Source organism: Macaca thibetana, chromosome 10, assembly GCF_024542745.1.
Source record: "Macaca thibetana thibetana isolate TM-01 chromosome 10, ASM2454274v1, whole genome shotgun sequence".
Lineage (NCBI taxonomy): Eukaryota > Metazoa > Chordata > Mammalia > Primates > Cercopithecidae > Macaca > Macaca thibetana.
The window spans coordinates 74801947-74816662 of record NC_065587.1 but is presented as its reverse complement, the minus strand read 5'-3'; the positions used below and the strand labels follow the sequence as shown (position 1 = coordinate 74816662).

The 14716-nt window shown below is 42.6% G+C and overlaps 2 protein-coding genes across 2 annotated transcripts in view; both read left to right on the top strand.

Annotated features, from left to right (window-relative positions):
- The window catches only part of TRMT6 (tRNA methyltransferase 6 non-catalytic subunit), a 267426-nt gene that overhangs the window by 85325 nt on the left and 167385 nt on the right, over positions 1–14716 (top strand). The gene's annotated exons all lie outside the window — the stretch shown is intronic.
- Positions 1–14716, top strand: part of FERMT1 (FERM domain containing kindlin 1) — a 48980-nt gene that overhangs the window by 3357 nt on the left and 30907 nt on the right. The window contains exons 2-5 of the mRNA XM_050745272.1: positions 136–369; positions 3882–4028; positions 5962–6175; positions 9151–9253. Of these exons, the coding sequence (XP_050601229.1) occupies positions 136–369; positions 3882–4028; positions 5962–6175; positions 9151–9253 (698 nt within the window). The remainder of the gene's footprint in view (positions 1–135; positions 370–3881; positions 4029–5961; positions 6176–9150; positions 9254–14716) is intronic.

The window sequence follows — 14716 nt, the reverse complement described above, 5'->3', positions numbered from 1 at the left end:
TGTAAAAGGCCATGGGGAACTGAAGATCAGTTGTTGGTTTACATTTTCGCACACAATGAAATTGACTCTGCAACTCCAGAACCCTCCAAGCTGGGCTCTCTCTCATTTTACTTAGTTGTGTTTTCATTTTTGCAGACATATCCCAAGACTGGTCAGACTTTGCTCTTTGGTGGGAACAGAAGCATTGCTGGCTTCTGAAAACCCACTGGACCCTGGACAAATATGGGGTCCAGGCAGATGCAAAGCTTCTCTTCACCCCTCAGCATAAAATGCTGCGCCTTCGCCTGCCGAATTTGAAGATGGTGAGGTTGCGAGTCAGCTTCTCAGCTGTGGTTTTTAAAGCTGTCAGTGATATCTGCAAAATCCTGAGTAAGTACCCAGGAAGGGCCCCTGTGCCCTGTAGACTCTTGTAAAGGAAGACAGGAAAATTATGTGTGCATTCTGCCTACTTCAAGCAATTGGCTAGAGAACATTCACCTATTAGGAAGCACATGCTTAAGCCCTTCTGGGTATTGCAGCCATTTAAGTGTAGTTAAGCCAAGTAGAACATTATTGACATAAATCAGGTGCATCTCCACAAAGCTTAAAACTATTCCAAAAGAGATTTGTAAATAGACAAGATAAACCATTAAGATTGCCCTCCCCATTTATTGATCCAAGCTATACTCAAACATTTTGTACAGCATTTAAGATTAAAAAGAATTGTATTAAATACTTAATCACCATAGAGTTATGTGTCTTTATTGTTTTTGAGATAATGGTGTTCCAAAGTCTTAATTGCTTAAGACCTGGCTCAAGTAAATAACTCTGTCCACAAAAATCACTTACGAAGTGATTAAGCAGAAAAGTATACTTAATTGTGAACTTAAATCTAATTATTTACAGATTTGGTATCCTATAATTTAATAGTCATAAAGACAACACTACCCAAACCAATTTTTCTTTATAAAACTCCATAAAGGGAGGGAAACACACCATAAAGGTATTCTCATTTTATAATTTTTGAAAGTATTATAGGCATATTCATTGGTCCCAAAATCAAAAATCAACATTTGAACCCAGAATAGATAATATATAGTGATATATAGTGAGTAATCTATTTTTCCCATTAAACCATAAACTATTCACTCATTCAGCAAATATTTATTGAGCACCTACTGTGTCCCAGGCATTGTGGTGAGAGCTAGGGATATAGTAGCAATACAGAGCTAAAATCCCTGCCACCTGGAGCTTGCGTTGTAGCAGGCAGAGACAGACACTAACCAATAAATGTAAATGTAACAAATTTTAACATATAAATGTAACAAGTTAAAAAAGAATATAAGAGGTTAAAAGGGGATGGATAGTACCCCCCAAAAAAGAGAAAAAGCATCAGCAGGATTGGGAATGCCAGGGTTGGGCAGTGGAGGCTGGTATGGTAGATGAAATAGGGTGAGGGCAGAAACCATTTCCTGAGCATTTCTGCATTCCTCACTCCAGTCACAATGCCTGGCACACAATAACTGTTGAGTGAACAAATGAATGGAACCTTTCATTACAGAATGTAAGTTGCAATCTTGTCCCTGGTGTGCAAATGGCAAGCATGAGGATACCTTGTGTTTTTGATAATATTCTAATGAGGATTTGAAAACAAACTAAATGATTAAATAAAATACTATATTCCACACACCACAGTGGACTGGAAGCACACATCATAGCTGAAACTAAAAACGTAAAGTTTTTTTTTTTTTTTTTTTTTGAGGTGGAGTCTGGCTCTGTCGCCCAGGCTGGAGTGCAGTGGCTGGATCTCAGCTCACTGCAAGGTCCGCCTCCCGGGGTTATATCATTCTCCTGCCTCAGCCTCCAGAGTAGCTGGGACTACAGGCGCCCGCCACGTTGCCTGGCTAGTTTTTTTATTTTTTTTAGTAGAGACGGGGTTTCAACGTGTTAGCCAGGATGGTCTCGATCTCCTGACCTTGTGATCCGCCCATCTCGGCCTCCCAAAGTGCTGGGATTACAGGCTTGAGCCACCCCGACCGGCCAAGTTTTCAAATAAACAGAAGCAATCAGATGTTCTCTTTTCCTGATTATCTCTTTGTAATAGTTTTAAAGGCTCAACTTGGCATTTCTAATCATTGCATTTTATGTCTTATCAATTGAAGTGAAATCAAACGCAGCAGTTTAGTGGTTTTTCCCTTGAAGAACAGAAAAGACACAAATCTTGACCTTGAAGATAAGGTGTTTCTGTTTCATTGTTTTGCTTTTAGTGCTCACAGTGAAATTTTTTATTCATGACCAGGTTTGTGTATAAATTATGCATTTGGAATGGTCACAGGTGTGTTGCAACCTGACAGTCCTTGGCTACTGGGGAGAGTCAAGTTAAACTGCTAGGTTCAGTCTCAGCACCGAGCAGTATATGAATGAAACGATGACAGAACTTAATGGAATCAGTGCACTTACTTTCAACAAAGCTGCTCAGAGACTAAAAGTCCAAATTAATTGACTTTTACCTGGAATGATAGCCACTAGTGCAGTTAAAGGTTATCAGCAATTCTGATCAGCAATTATAAATATATTTGATTAATGGGGGAAATGGGGATTATCATAGTTTCAGTTCCCAGAAGCAGACCCTGAGATAAGGATTCAAGTACAGATAGTTCATTTGGGAAGTGATGCCAGGAAATACTGTTGGGGACAGGGAAGTAAGACTGAAAAGAGAAGAGTGTCACCAATCAGGTTACACTGCAGCAGCTGGCGACCTCTGGGAGACAGTGTAGACACAGCCTCGGGGTAAGGATGCTTATGCAGCATCCTGGACAGTCACCGAAGGCCGCTCTTGGGGAGCGTTAATTCCCTGAATGTGTAGGCTGTTGCAGTGCAGACCCTGGCAAGCCATCAGAGCAAAGCCTCTGGCAGAAAGACGCATGGTCTAGATTCCACCAGAACCCAGGTGTGCTGAAATGGTGAGGACCAAGAAGAAATGGGCAGGGCATGAGGGCATCGCCACAGGGATGAAATGAGCTGATGGGCAGTGTGTAAAAGAAAGACTTTCAAGATCTGTGGTCTATAAAGAAAAAAGGAAGCAGGACCCTTGTTGGTTGTTTAAAAAACTGGAAAAAGGAAAGGGAGAGGGAGCAACAAAGGCAAGTCTATTAGTTTGTTTTCATGCTGCTGATAAAGACATACCTGAGACTGGGCAATTTACAAAAGAAAGAGGTTTAATGGACTTACATTAAAGTCCCCTCCACATGGCTGGGGAGGCCTCACAATGATGGTGGAAGGCAAGGAGGAGCAAGTCACGTCTTAACATGGATGGCAGCAAGCAAAGAGAGAGTTTGTGCAGGGAAACGCCTTATAAAACCATCAGATCTCATGAGACTTATTCACTATCACGAGAACAGCACAGGAAAGACCTGCCCACATGGTTCAGTTACCTCCCACTGGGCCCCTCCCACAACACATGGGAATTCAAGATGAGATTTGGGTGAAGACACGTCCAAACCATATCAGGAAAAAAGGAGAGAGGGAGGTAAAGTTGGTGGTAAATAGGTAACAAGAATAGCATAATGCTAACTAATAATGACTGAAGCTGGGGAGCACATGAAGGGGACATTATACCATTCCTGTTGTTTTAGATACATTTGAAATATTTTTATAATAATTTTTCTAACTAGAAATTTCACTAGACTTAATCTCCCTCCACTATTTTCTCCCCCCACCTACTTTGGAGGTCTCCGTTCCCCTTTCCCCTTCTATTTCTTCAAAAGGGATGCAGTTGAGTCCCATTTACTTTTCAGAAATTTCCTTAGAAATGATTTCAAATGCACAAAATGACTCTGAGTCTTAGAAGGATTTTTCATTTTACTTTTTCTTTTTCTTCATTTAAAAAAAATTATTTCTAGATATTAGAAGATCAGAAGAGCTTTCTTTGTTAAAGCCTTCTGGTGACTATTTTAAGAAGAAGAAGAAAAAAGATAAAAATAATAAGGAACCCATAATTGAAGATGTTCTAAACCTGGAGAGTTCTCCAACAGCCTCAGGTTCATCAGGTAAGATTTGTGACAGGTGTTTTGTTGTTTGAACGTACAGTAAAACTCAAGAGAGAAATATACCTCTCCTCCCACGCCCACCAAACAAAGGAGAAATAAAATTGCAGAACTGATGTAATGAGGAAAGGCTATCTAGTCAAGTTTAGAATTGACAGAAATGTGTTTCAGACTTTTTTTCAAGCATGTTTAATAACTCATTATTTGAATTGTATATCTGATGTTGCCAATGAATGCAAAATTTTAGTACCACTGACCACAAATTTGGGATAAAAGAGTGATATTTAGAAAAAAGGTAAGTGGCTGGTCACAGTGCCTCATGCCTGTAATCCCAGCACTTTGGGAGGCTGAGGTGGGTGGATCACTTGAGCTCGGAAGTTTGAGACGAGCCTGGGCAACATGGTGAGATCCCATCTCTATTAAAAATACAAAAAATAAATAAATAAATAACCTGGGCATGGTGGTGCATGCTCGTGGTCCTAGCTACTCAGAAGGCTGAGATGGGAGGATTGCTTGAGCCCTGAGGGTGGAAGTTGCAGTGAGTCAAGATTGTGCCACTGCACTCAGCCTGGGTGACAGAGCAAGACCCTCTCCCAAAAAAAGAAAATAAAAGAAAAAAGTTAAATCACTTAAATACACTTCTCTCTTCCTAATTCTATCATTGTGTGATTCTTTCCTGAATTCGATTTTTTTATGGGGTGTGCAAGAGGAGGGCAGGTGAAAATGCTGGAGAAGAAGTATCCTTTTCTTTTTATATCAAAACAATCAAATCTCTAGCTTGCTTGCAAGATTGAGGGCTTTCTTTCTTCCTTTTTTTTTTTTAGAGTCTCGCTCTGTCACCCAAGCTGGAGTGCAGTGGCACAATCTCGGCTCACTGCAGCCTCTGCCTCCTGGGCTCAAGCGATTCTTGTGCCTCAGCCTCCTGAGTAGCTGGAATTACAGTTGTGCACCATCACACTTGAATAATTTTTGTGTTTCTAGTAGAGACAGGGTTTTGCCATGTTGGCCAGGCTAGTCTCAAACTCCTGGCCTCAAGTGATCTGCCTGCCTCAGACTCCCAAAATGCTGGGATTACAGGCATAAGCCACCATACCCAGCCAAGACTGAGGGCTTTCTTGCATAGTATATTCTAATGAAAAGGACAAATTGTACAAATTAGAGCCAGCTGATTTGTAAATCATCAGCCTACTGGATTGTTAAAAGTGGCGAGTCCTGCTGTTTGTTTATGGGGCCATCTGAAACATATTGGGTACGTGCATTCTATGAGGCCTCCAGTTCTCTAATAGTACCAAGACTCCTACTGAAGTAGGAAAACTTTGAATTATTAGAAAAGAGGTGGTCTCCATTAGCCGGGTGTGGTGGCAGGTGCCTGTAACCCCAGCTACTCAGGAGGCTGAGACAGGAGAATCACTTGAACCCAGGAGGTGGAGGTTGCAGTGAGCCGGGATCACACCACAGCACTCCAACCTGGGCGACAGAGTGAGACCCCATCTCAAAAAAAAAAAAAAGAAAGAAAGAAAAGAGGTGGTCCCCAACATTTGTCTGTGTTGATTTTTGTAGGCTTTTATATATTTGAGTTCCAAGGCTTTTGAGGAGCTGAATTTACAGATAAGACCATTACCTGTGTATTACTAATCTCTCTACCATCATGATCCATATTATTTCGCGGGGTTTTTTTGGTTTGTTTTTTGAGATGAAGTCTTGCTATGTTGCTCTGTCTGATCTCAAACTCCTAGGCTCAAGCAGCCTTCTGACCTCAGCCTCCCAAGTAGCTAGGATTAGATGTGGGCCACAGTGCCCAGCTTGACTTATATTATTTTAAATGGTGCCAAATTTAAAGTCAAAACTCATTTTAGTGTAAGTAATGTTAATATTTTCCTGAAGATTTCTATCCCTGGATTCTCATACCATAGTTCATACTCCCCTTGCCTTGCAGTAAGTCCTGGTTTATACAGTAAAACCATGACTCCTATATACGACCCCATCAATGGAACACCAGTATCATCCACCATGACTTGGTTCAGTGACAGCCCTTTGACGGAACAAAACTGCAGCATCCTCGCATTCAGCCAACCCCCCGAGTCTCCGGAAGCACTTGCGGATATGTACCAGCCTCGGTCTCTGGTTGATAAAGCCAAGCTCAATGCAGGGTAAGGACACAGCTCCATTTAGTTCTCCCTGAGCTAGTGCCGACACAGTAAGAGATGGGGTGTCATGTTTCATTTTCAAGTTGGTAGGCCTAGGGATTGTACTTTATTTGCAAAAGTTAGTGCTGATTTTAGCAACAAAGGGGAAAAATTCAGCCTTTGGTCATTTCAGTATACTTAAAGTGTGCCTAAATTTACATGTTTGGGTAACTCAGTAGATTTACTCTCTGTGAATACTAATTCTTTGCCACTACAGATATGCAAAGTATATTTTATGGGATGTAGGGTAGTTAATAAGTGTGTTGGTCCCCATGGGCCAGTGGGGGAGATCCAAGGTGACCCACAAGGCTTACATTGTTTTTTGTAGAATGTCACTCTTTTCTCTCTTTTTTTTTTTTTTTTTTTTTTTTTGAGATGGAGTTTTGCTCTTATTGCCCAGGCTGGAGTGCAATGGCGCGATCTCAGCTCACTACAACCTCTGCCCCCCAGGTTCAAGCAATTCTCCTGCCTCAGCTTTCCAAGTAGCTGGGACTACAGGCATGCGCCACTATGCCCGGCTAAATTTGTATTTTTTTAGTAGAGATTGGGTTTCTCCATGTTGGTCAGGCTGGTCTTGAACTCCCGACCTCAGGTAATCTGCCCGCCTCAGCCTCCCAAAGTGCTAGGATTACAGGCATGAGCCACCGCGCCCAGCTGTTGCTGTTCTCTTTAAGTATTCTAATGAGCAAGTCCTTGAGTTCTGTTCGAAAATACACCCAAACAATTTCTGAAACTACCATTTCTGTTGTTCCCCATTGCCCACCAGATAAAGTCAAACTTGTCAACAGCATTCAGTTCCCTAGAAGATATGGCCCCAGCAGGTGTCTCAGTGTCCTCCTGTGCTCTCATGGCCCCGCGCCGCCCAGGTGCACTCTCACTCTTTCTGTCACTGCCTCACCTCCAGGACCATTCCCCTTTACTGACTGGTCAGTCCCCCCCGCCCAATCACATACTGTCTCCTGCTCAAGTATTACCTTCAAGATCGGCCCCCTCCTTGTAGCTCTGTCCTGACACTTTGCTCACTCCAACATCACATCGTCCCTTTGTTATGAGGCTTGGTCTCCCCCAACAGACTGTCAGCTCCTTCGGGATGGTGATTTCATGTTGGTCATCCTCTTTCCCCAGTTTTTATTTCTCAACTCCAGACCTCTACTGTGTATTGTACAGGAACTCCTAGCCACATGTGGATGTCTAAATGTGGACTGGATTTTAAATTAATTAAAATTAAAATGTGGCACTAACAGCCACATTCAGCTGGGACCGATGCATCAGACAGCACAGATATGAATATTTCCCACATTGCAGAAAGTTCTAGACAGTAATACAGAGCTGGCATTGGGGTGAACCATCTGGTAAAAGGAGAAGTGGTGTGGGCAGTCAGGACATATGGATTCTCAAGCTGGCCCCATCCCCAGGCCTGTGAACTTTTTTGTTTGTTTGTTTGTTTTTTGTTTTTTTGAGACAGAGTCTCACTCTGTCACCTAGGCTGGAGTGCAATGGCATGATCTCAGCTCACTGCAGCCTCCACCTTCCAGGTTCAAGCAATTCTCCTGCCTGCCTCAGCCTCCCAAGTAGCTGAGACTACAGGCATGTGCCACAACGCCTGGCTAATTTTTGCATTTTCAGTAGAGACGGGATTTCACCATGTTGCCCAGGCTGGTCTCAAACTCTTGACCTCAGGTGATTCGCCCACCTTGGCCTCCCAAAGTGCTGGAATTACAGGTATGAGCCCCTGCACCCAGCTGAGGCCTGTGACCTTTAAGGATGATCTAATGTCACTCAGACTAAATCTCTTTGTCTAGAAAGATGAGGTAGTAAGAACTGCCCCAGCCCCTTCATTGGATTACTTTAGAGTATCCATGAGAAAAAAAATCTATAAAGCACTTTGAAAACTATAAGACAAAATGCTGGCTGGGCGCGGTGGCTCAAGCCTATAATCCCAGCACTTTGGGAGGCTGAGGCGGGCGGATCATGAGGTCACGAGATCAAGACCATCCTGGCTGACATGGTGAAACCCCGTCTCTACTAAAAAATACAAAAACACTAGCTGGGCGAGGTATCGGGCGCCTGTAGTCCCAGCTACTCGGGAGGCTGAGGCAGGAGAATGGCGTGAACCCGGGAGGCGGAGCTTACAGTGAGCTGAGATCCGGCCACTGCACTCCAGCCTGGGTGACAAAGTGAGACTCCGTCTCAAAAAAAAAAAAAAAAAAGACAAAATGCAAATACAAGCTATTATTATGTGCTTACTGATTTTTGGTTATACAGGTTGAGTATCCCTTATCCAAAATGCTTGAGACTAGAAGTGTTTTGGATTTCAGAATTTATTTTTTACATTTTTTAAAGTTTGGGGATATTTGCATTATACTCACCAGTTGAGCATACCTAATCCAAAATCCTGAAATTCAAAATGCTTCAGCAAGGCCAGGCACAGTGGCCCACGCCTATAATCCCAGCACTTTTGGGAGGCCAAGGCAGGCAAATCACCTGAGGTCAGGAGTTCGAGACTAGCCTGGCCAACATGGTGAAACCCCCTCTCTACTGAAAATACAAAACTTAGCTGGGCATGGTGGCAGGCATCTGTAGTCCCAGCTACTTGTGAGGCTGAGGCAAGAGAATCGCTTGAACCCGGGAGGCAGAGGCTGCAGTGAGCCGAGATTGCACCACTGCACTCCAGCCTAGGCGACAGAGCAAGACTCTGGCTCAAAAACAAAACAAAACAAAAATGCTTCAGTGAGCATTTCCTTTGAGCATCTCCTTTGAGAAACTGTCAGATTTTGGAGCATTTCAGATTTTCAAATTAGGGATACTCGGTCTGTATTACATACCCTGATTTTGTTCAAGGATATATATATATGTAGAATATAATATATGACATAATAATATAATGGATATATATGTAAAATTGATTGGCTTCTAAAACTCATGCTGTCGTTTTCTAGTTGGCTAGACTCCTCGCGCTCCCTTATGGAACAAGGCATCCAAGAGGATGAGCAGCTGCTGTTACGATTTAAATACTACTCTTTCTTCGACTTGAATCCTAAAGTAAGCAGCTTTTTCTCTTTTGTCTTTCTCTTTTTAATATGAATGCATGGAAGTATAAAATTGAGGTGTTTGGTTATGAAAATGAGGATGAATTTATTTGTGTGATCGCCTGTTTAGCCCTGCAGGGTGAGACTGATACATGGACCCTGGTCTCTGAATTTTTATCCTTTGGTTTCTACTGGGCACAGCAAGCTGCTACAGAGTTAGCCGGAGTCTCTGGGGATCTTTGCACCTAGCGAGGCATGCACTGCCCCCTCCATTCACAGGAATGGTCAAACAAGATGAGAGCGACTCACAGAGCTGGAGTTCTTTTTTTTTTAATTGAGACAGAGTCTTGCTCTGTCACCCAGGTTGGAGTGCAGTGGCACGATCTCGGCTCACTGCAACCTCCACCTCCCGGGTTCAAGCAATTATTTTGCCTCAGCCTCCCGAGTAGCTGGAACTACAGGCTCATGCAACCACACCCAGCTAATTTTTGTATTTTTAGTAAAGATGGGGTTTCACTATATTGGCCAGGTTGGTCTCGAACTCCTGACCACACGATCCTCCTGCCTCGGCCTCCCAAAGTGCTGGGATTACAGGCATGAGCCACTGCATCCGGCCAGAGTTCTTAATGCTGAGGAAGGAAAGGAGTTGTCAGAGGTCAGGGTTAAAGGCAGGTTCCCATGAACAAGCTGGGATCACATGATGGTGCACACAGGACTGCACTCCAGTGCTTGCTTACTCTTTGGAATTGAGGAAAAGGGATCATCTATGTAATCCCTTTTTCTTACCTGGTCACCCAGCTGGTCGCCAATTCCATTTTCACTGCACATCTCCCCCTGGAGGCTATTAGAATAACTAATGAGGAGTGAGATAAGTTCTTTGAACTTCTGCCTCATCCTTGCTCCTGATGAGCCCGCTTGCAGAGCTGAGAGTCAGCGGTACAATGGCCCAGTGTCGACGATATGAACTGGATGACTGGTCCTCTGAGTGCGCAGGGTCCCCATGTCACAGCTCCCATCACTGTTTTGTGCTTGTTGCTCTTTTCCATTCACTGCCAGACACTTGGAGGAGCTTGCCTCGGTCAGCCTTTCTGTACAGACCCTTTCTCATCTACAGCAGCGTTTCCACCTCTCGTAAGAGGCACTGTCTTCTCCTTCATCCTGACTTTAGGTCTGGTCTGCAAAGGCTCACCTCAGCTTCCACTGGTTCCCCAGCTGGCATCTTCAAAACAAACCTTGTTCCTTGTCATTTCTAAGGAGAAGTTCCTGCTCAGTCCTTGATTTGTATCCCGTGGACCAAGCTTGTGTCTGTAATGCATAAGTGAATCATGACAAAAGCGCAAATTTTGGCTTTCCTTCAATAAAATCTTCAGGAGAAATTACTGTACTGCTTCTTCTACACAATTGGCTTAGCTTTTTTTTAAGTGTACTGTGAATTATGCAACTGTCCAGGTTTTTTTGTTTTTGTTTTTGTTTTTGTTTTTGCATTGTCTGCTAAAACCAAGTCCATACTTTTACGTGATTTTATTTTTAAGCCTCATTCACGACTCAACTTTAGTGTTTCCTTGCTTAACTCTTAATTTAAGCTATCCTGTTGTATGCCATCTGTTCTAATAAGCTACCTTACATTTTTTTCTGAAAATAGGTAATACATAAATAAAATATGCCCATGCATTTTCCAATTACTAAGTCAGTAATTTGGTCCTGTCTTATCTATTCAAATCTGTGCCCCATCTGTTGTTTGTTTATGTGTTTATTTATTGAGCAACTACTGTAGGCCAAGAACTAAGCTGGGTACTGAGAACTCAAAACTGTTGTATATTAAAATGATGTTTTCAAATTAATAAGATAAAACACATAGGACTACAAAATGAAACAGTTATATTAAACTGCAGTGGCCAAACCCTTTTTGAAAATGTATATAGTAACATATTTTTAGTTAATTGAATAAAGAAGATCTGGTGGTAGTTCTTAAAACTACCATAATTTCAAAGTAGTGATGTGGGTGAGCATTGCTTGAAGACAGAAGCAACAACTGGCATACAGAAGGAAAAAAAATCTTGATTCTGGTGGTCACAGAGTGACAAGTCCTCTGCAATGCTGTGGTTTATGGCTCGCGCTCATCCTGAGAGGAAATGCTACATTTCCATTAGAAGTCGGTGCAATTGGAGACGTTGTGTTTCCTCATAAGAGCTTGTGGAACACTGGTAATCAAACTTCCAAGTCCAAGAACCCCAGAATCAGAACCCCGGCTCTGAGGCCACATTCAGGTTCCATTCTTTCCAGAAAGGAGCTTTTCTCTACTCTTGGTCACATGGGCCTTTGCCTTCTCTGAGCCACAGCTGAATACCGTAAATTTCAGTACTCATGCCATGTCTGTGGATTTTTTTCTACAAATAGACAACCAAGTCCTCGGAGACAGAGACCGCATCTGGTACTTTCTTTGCCCCTCACCCCACATGCTGTGAGTCAGGTTTTCCCAGTTCAGGCACCTGATCGATGATAGGATCACTCAGCCCACGGACTCATAGGGTCCTTGGGGACCCTTCCAGTAGTTTCTTTGCCAAGAGACTCCCCCATTCAATCCCCTGCCTCAGAACTAAGCTTGAGCTAAAAGGAATGCAGCTGAGTCATCTGCCCCCTGAAAAACTGTCGGGAACATGTAAGTGACTTCACAGTCAAATAAGCCAGATAATGGCAGACTATTAGCATAAATGTAGAGGAGCAGGGTTAAATATGTATTTGTCTAAAAAGTGGAAGAAATCAAACGAATTATACTTCAGAAGGGGACAAGGACACGAAGCTGAGGGTCACAAGGGCTGTTGTCTCTGGCTCTTTGGCCTCTAGCCTCTGCTTGCTTAATTGGTGAGGAGCTCCCTCTTCATAGCCTAAAAAGTGAAACCTATTTGAATCTAACAGCCACACAGAAACTGTCAACCCAAAGGTGACAGGAAGACTCAGGAGAGCAGGACATGGTTTTGGGGGACCCTGTGATCCTCAACCACTTTAGTACTTATGGCGATATTCCCTTCCCCATCTCTTACAATTATGAGTACTATAGATAAAATCAAGTTTAAGACTCCTACTGTGTGCTGCATAAATATAGGGGGATATAGAAATTTAAGGTGTAATTCGAGTTCTCGTGGCAGCTATAATCAAATCTAAGAAAAGGAAAGAGCACCCATGAAGCCCCTGCAAATTTACAAGGCACCCTACAAGTAGGAACTAAAATCTACAGTGAGGACTAGGGAGCTTCTCTGGCTTTCAGAGAGATTCGTAGTGGCCACAGGTCCTTAGTAACAGGTGCTGATTAAAATCTCAGATATATAAAATGCTAGAATTCAACATTTCAAAAATAATAGACTCACCGGGAGCAGGGGCTTATGCCTGTAATCACAGTACTTTGGGAGGCCAAGGTGGGTGCATCACCTGAGGTTAGAAGTTCGAGACCAGCCTGGCCAACATGGTGAAACCCCATCTCTACTAAAAATACAAAAAATAGCCAGGCATGGTGGCATGTGCCTGTAATCCCAGCTACTTGGGAGACCAAGGCAGGAGAATCACTTGAACCCGGGAGGCAGAGGTTGCAGTGAGCCGAGATCACGCCATTGTACTACATACAGCCTGCGCAACGAGAGCAAAACTCTGTCTCCCAAAATAAATAAATAAAATAATAACAATAATAATAATAGACTCAAAAAATGAAAAATCCAGAAAAGAAAAGAGTGGTACATTTTAATAAAAAAATGAAAATTTTATACCTGGCCAAAAAAGAAAAAAAAAAAACTATAACAAAGTGAAAGTCTTTACAACACATGCTACAAACAACAGACGAATTTCTCTAATATGTAAAGAGCTCCTAAAAATCAATAATAAGAAGACCAACAACCCAGTAGACTAATGAGCAAAGGATGTAAATATATAGTTCATAGCAAAGGAACTATAATGCTTTATAGTGGCAAAGATCAAAAAGTTTCACATACTTTCTTGGCAAGAGTGTCAGGAAATGTGCTCTCTCATAGAATGCGTGTAGGTCAAAGGAGAAATTAGTCTATGGAGTGCAATTTGGCAGTATCAGAATTACAGTTCTACATAGCTTTGATTCAGCAAATCCACTCCTAGGTATTTATAGCACAGCTAGACTCACACATGCAAACTGATATGTGGGTATACAAGAGCAGTTATTATATTGTTTTAGGAAAAGATTGGAAACCACCTAAATGTCCATAGCTAGAGAATTGGTTAAATACATTATGATACATTCATACCATATTGTTTTTAAAAAGAATGAATCAGTTCTTTTTTGATGTGAAACAGACTCCAGGTGTATTATTAAAATATGCAAAACAGCCCATAGAGAAGCTGCCATTTCTGGGGGACAAGGTAGAGAGGGGGACTCACTTTTTATTGAACACTATTTTGTCCCTTTCAAATTCATAATGAATTCGTTTATCATATACTCTTTTGCCCCTTTTTAAATGTGTTCAAAATTTGTGAATTAAAAAAACACACATTTTAGAACTCTGATAGTTTATAGTATTTTAGTGTTCAGTACAGGAAAAGCACATCTGTTTTAATAAGAGGCCTGGAGGATACTGAAAGCTGCTCCTGGGCCAATAGACAATCTTAAGTAATTAGATCTAAATAGTAACCCCTTCTTAAGAAAGAGCAGGAAAACTATGACAAGTAGGTTTTATTATTTGCTCTTCTTGTTGGTTGTTGGAATGACGGACAAGGGTGGAGGGTTTACTGAACTGACTAGACCAGGAGAAACAGGGATTCAAGGAGTGGAGAGGTGGCAGAACCCATGTGGTTCCAGCTTGGGGTTTCTATTTTCTGTTTTTTTTGTTTTGTTTTGTTTTGTTTTGTTTTTTGAGACACAGTTTCACTCTGTCACCCAGGCTGGGGTGCAGTGGCACAATCTCGGCTCACTGCAACCTCTGCCTCCCAGGTTCAAGCGATTCTCCTGCCTCAGCCTCCCGAGTAGCTGGGACTGCAGGCATGCACCACCACACCCGGCTAATTTTTGCATTTTTAGTAGAGATGGGGTTTCACCATGTTGGCCAGGCTGGTCTCGAATTCCTGACCTCAAGAGATCCTCCCGCCTTGGCCTCCCAAAGTGCTGGGATTACAGTCATGAGCCACCATGCCCGCTCTATTTTCAATTAAGCAAAAAAAAGGGCCGAGGAGAGGGTATGAGTAGCCAACCCCACCAAGGAAAAAAATTTGTTTCTAAGTCACTGGAGAACCCACTGAAAGAGTTCTCGGGGCGGGAGTGTCGGGGGGAAGTCCTATAGGATGCCTGTTAATGACCTGTGAAAGATCTGGAACCTTGTGATGCAGCATCATCTGCATCACAGACAGAGAAATGGGAACAGGCTTCCAGAGAGCAAACTCCAGAGCTTTGCTGGATGCGTCAGAGAAATCCTGTTACTTGGCAAGAGACAGAGCTCATCCTGTAGCTGGTTAAGACATCCCG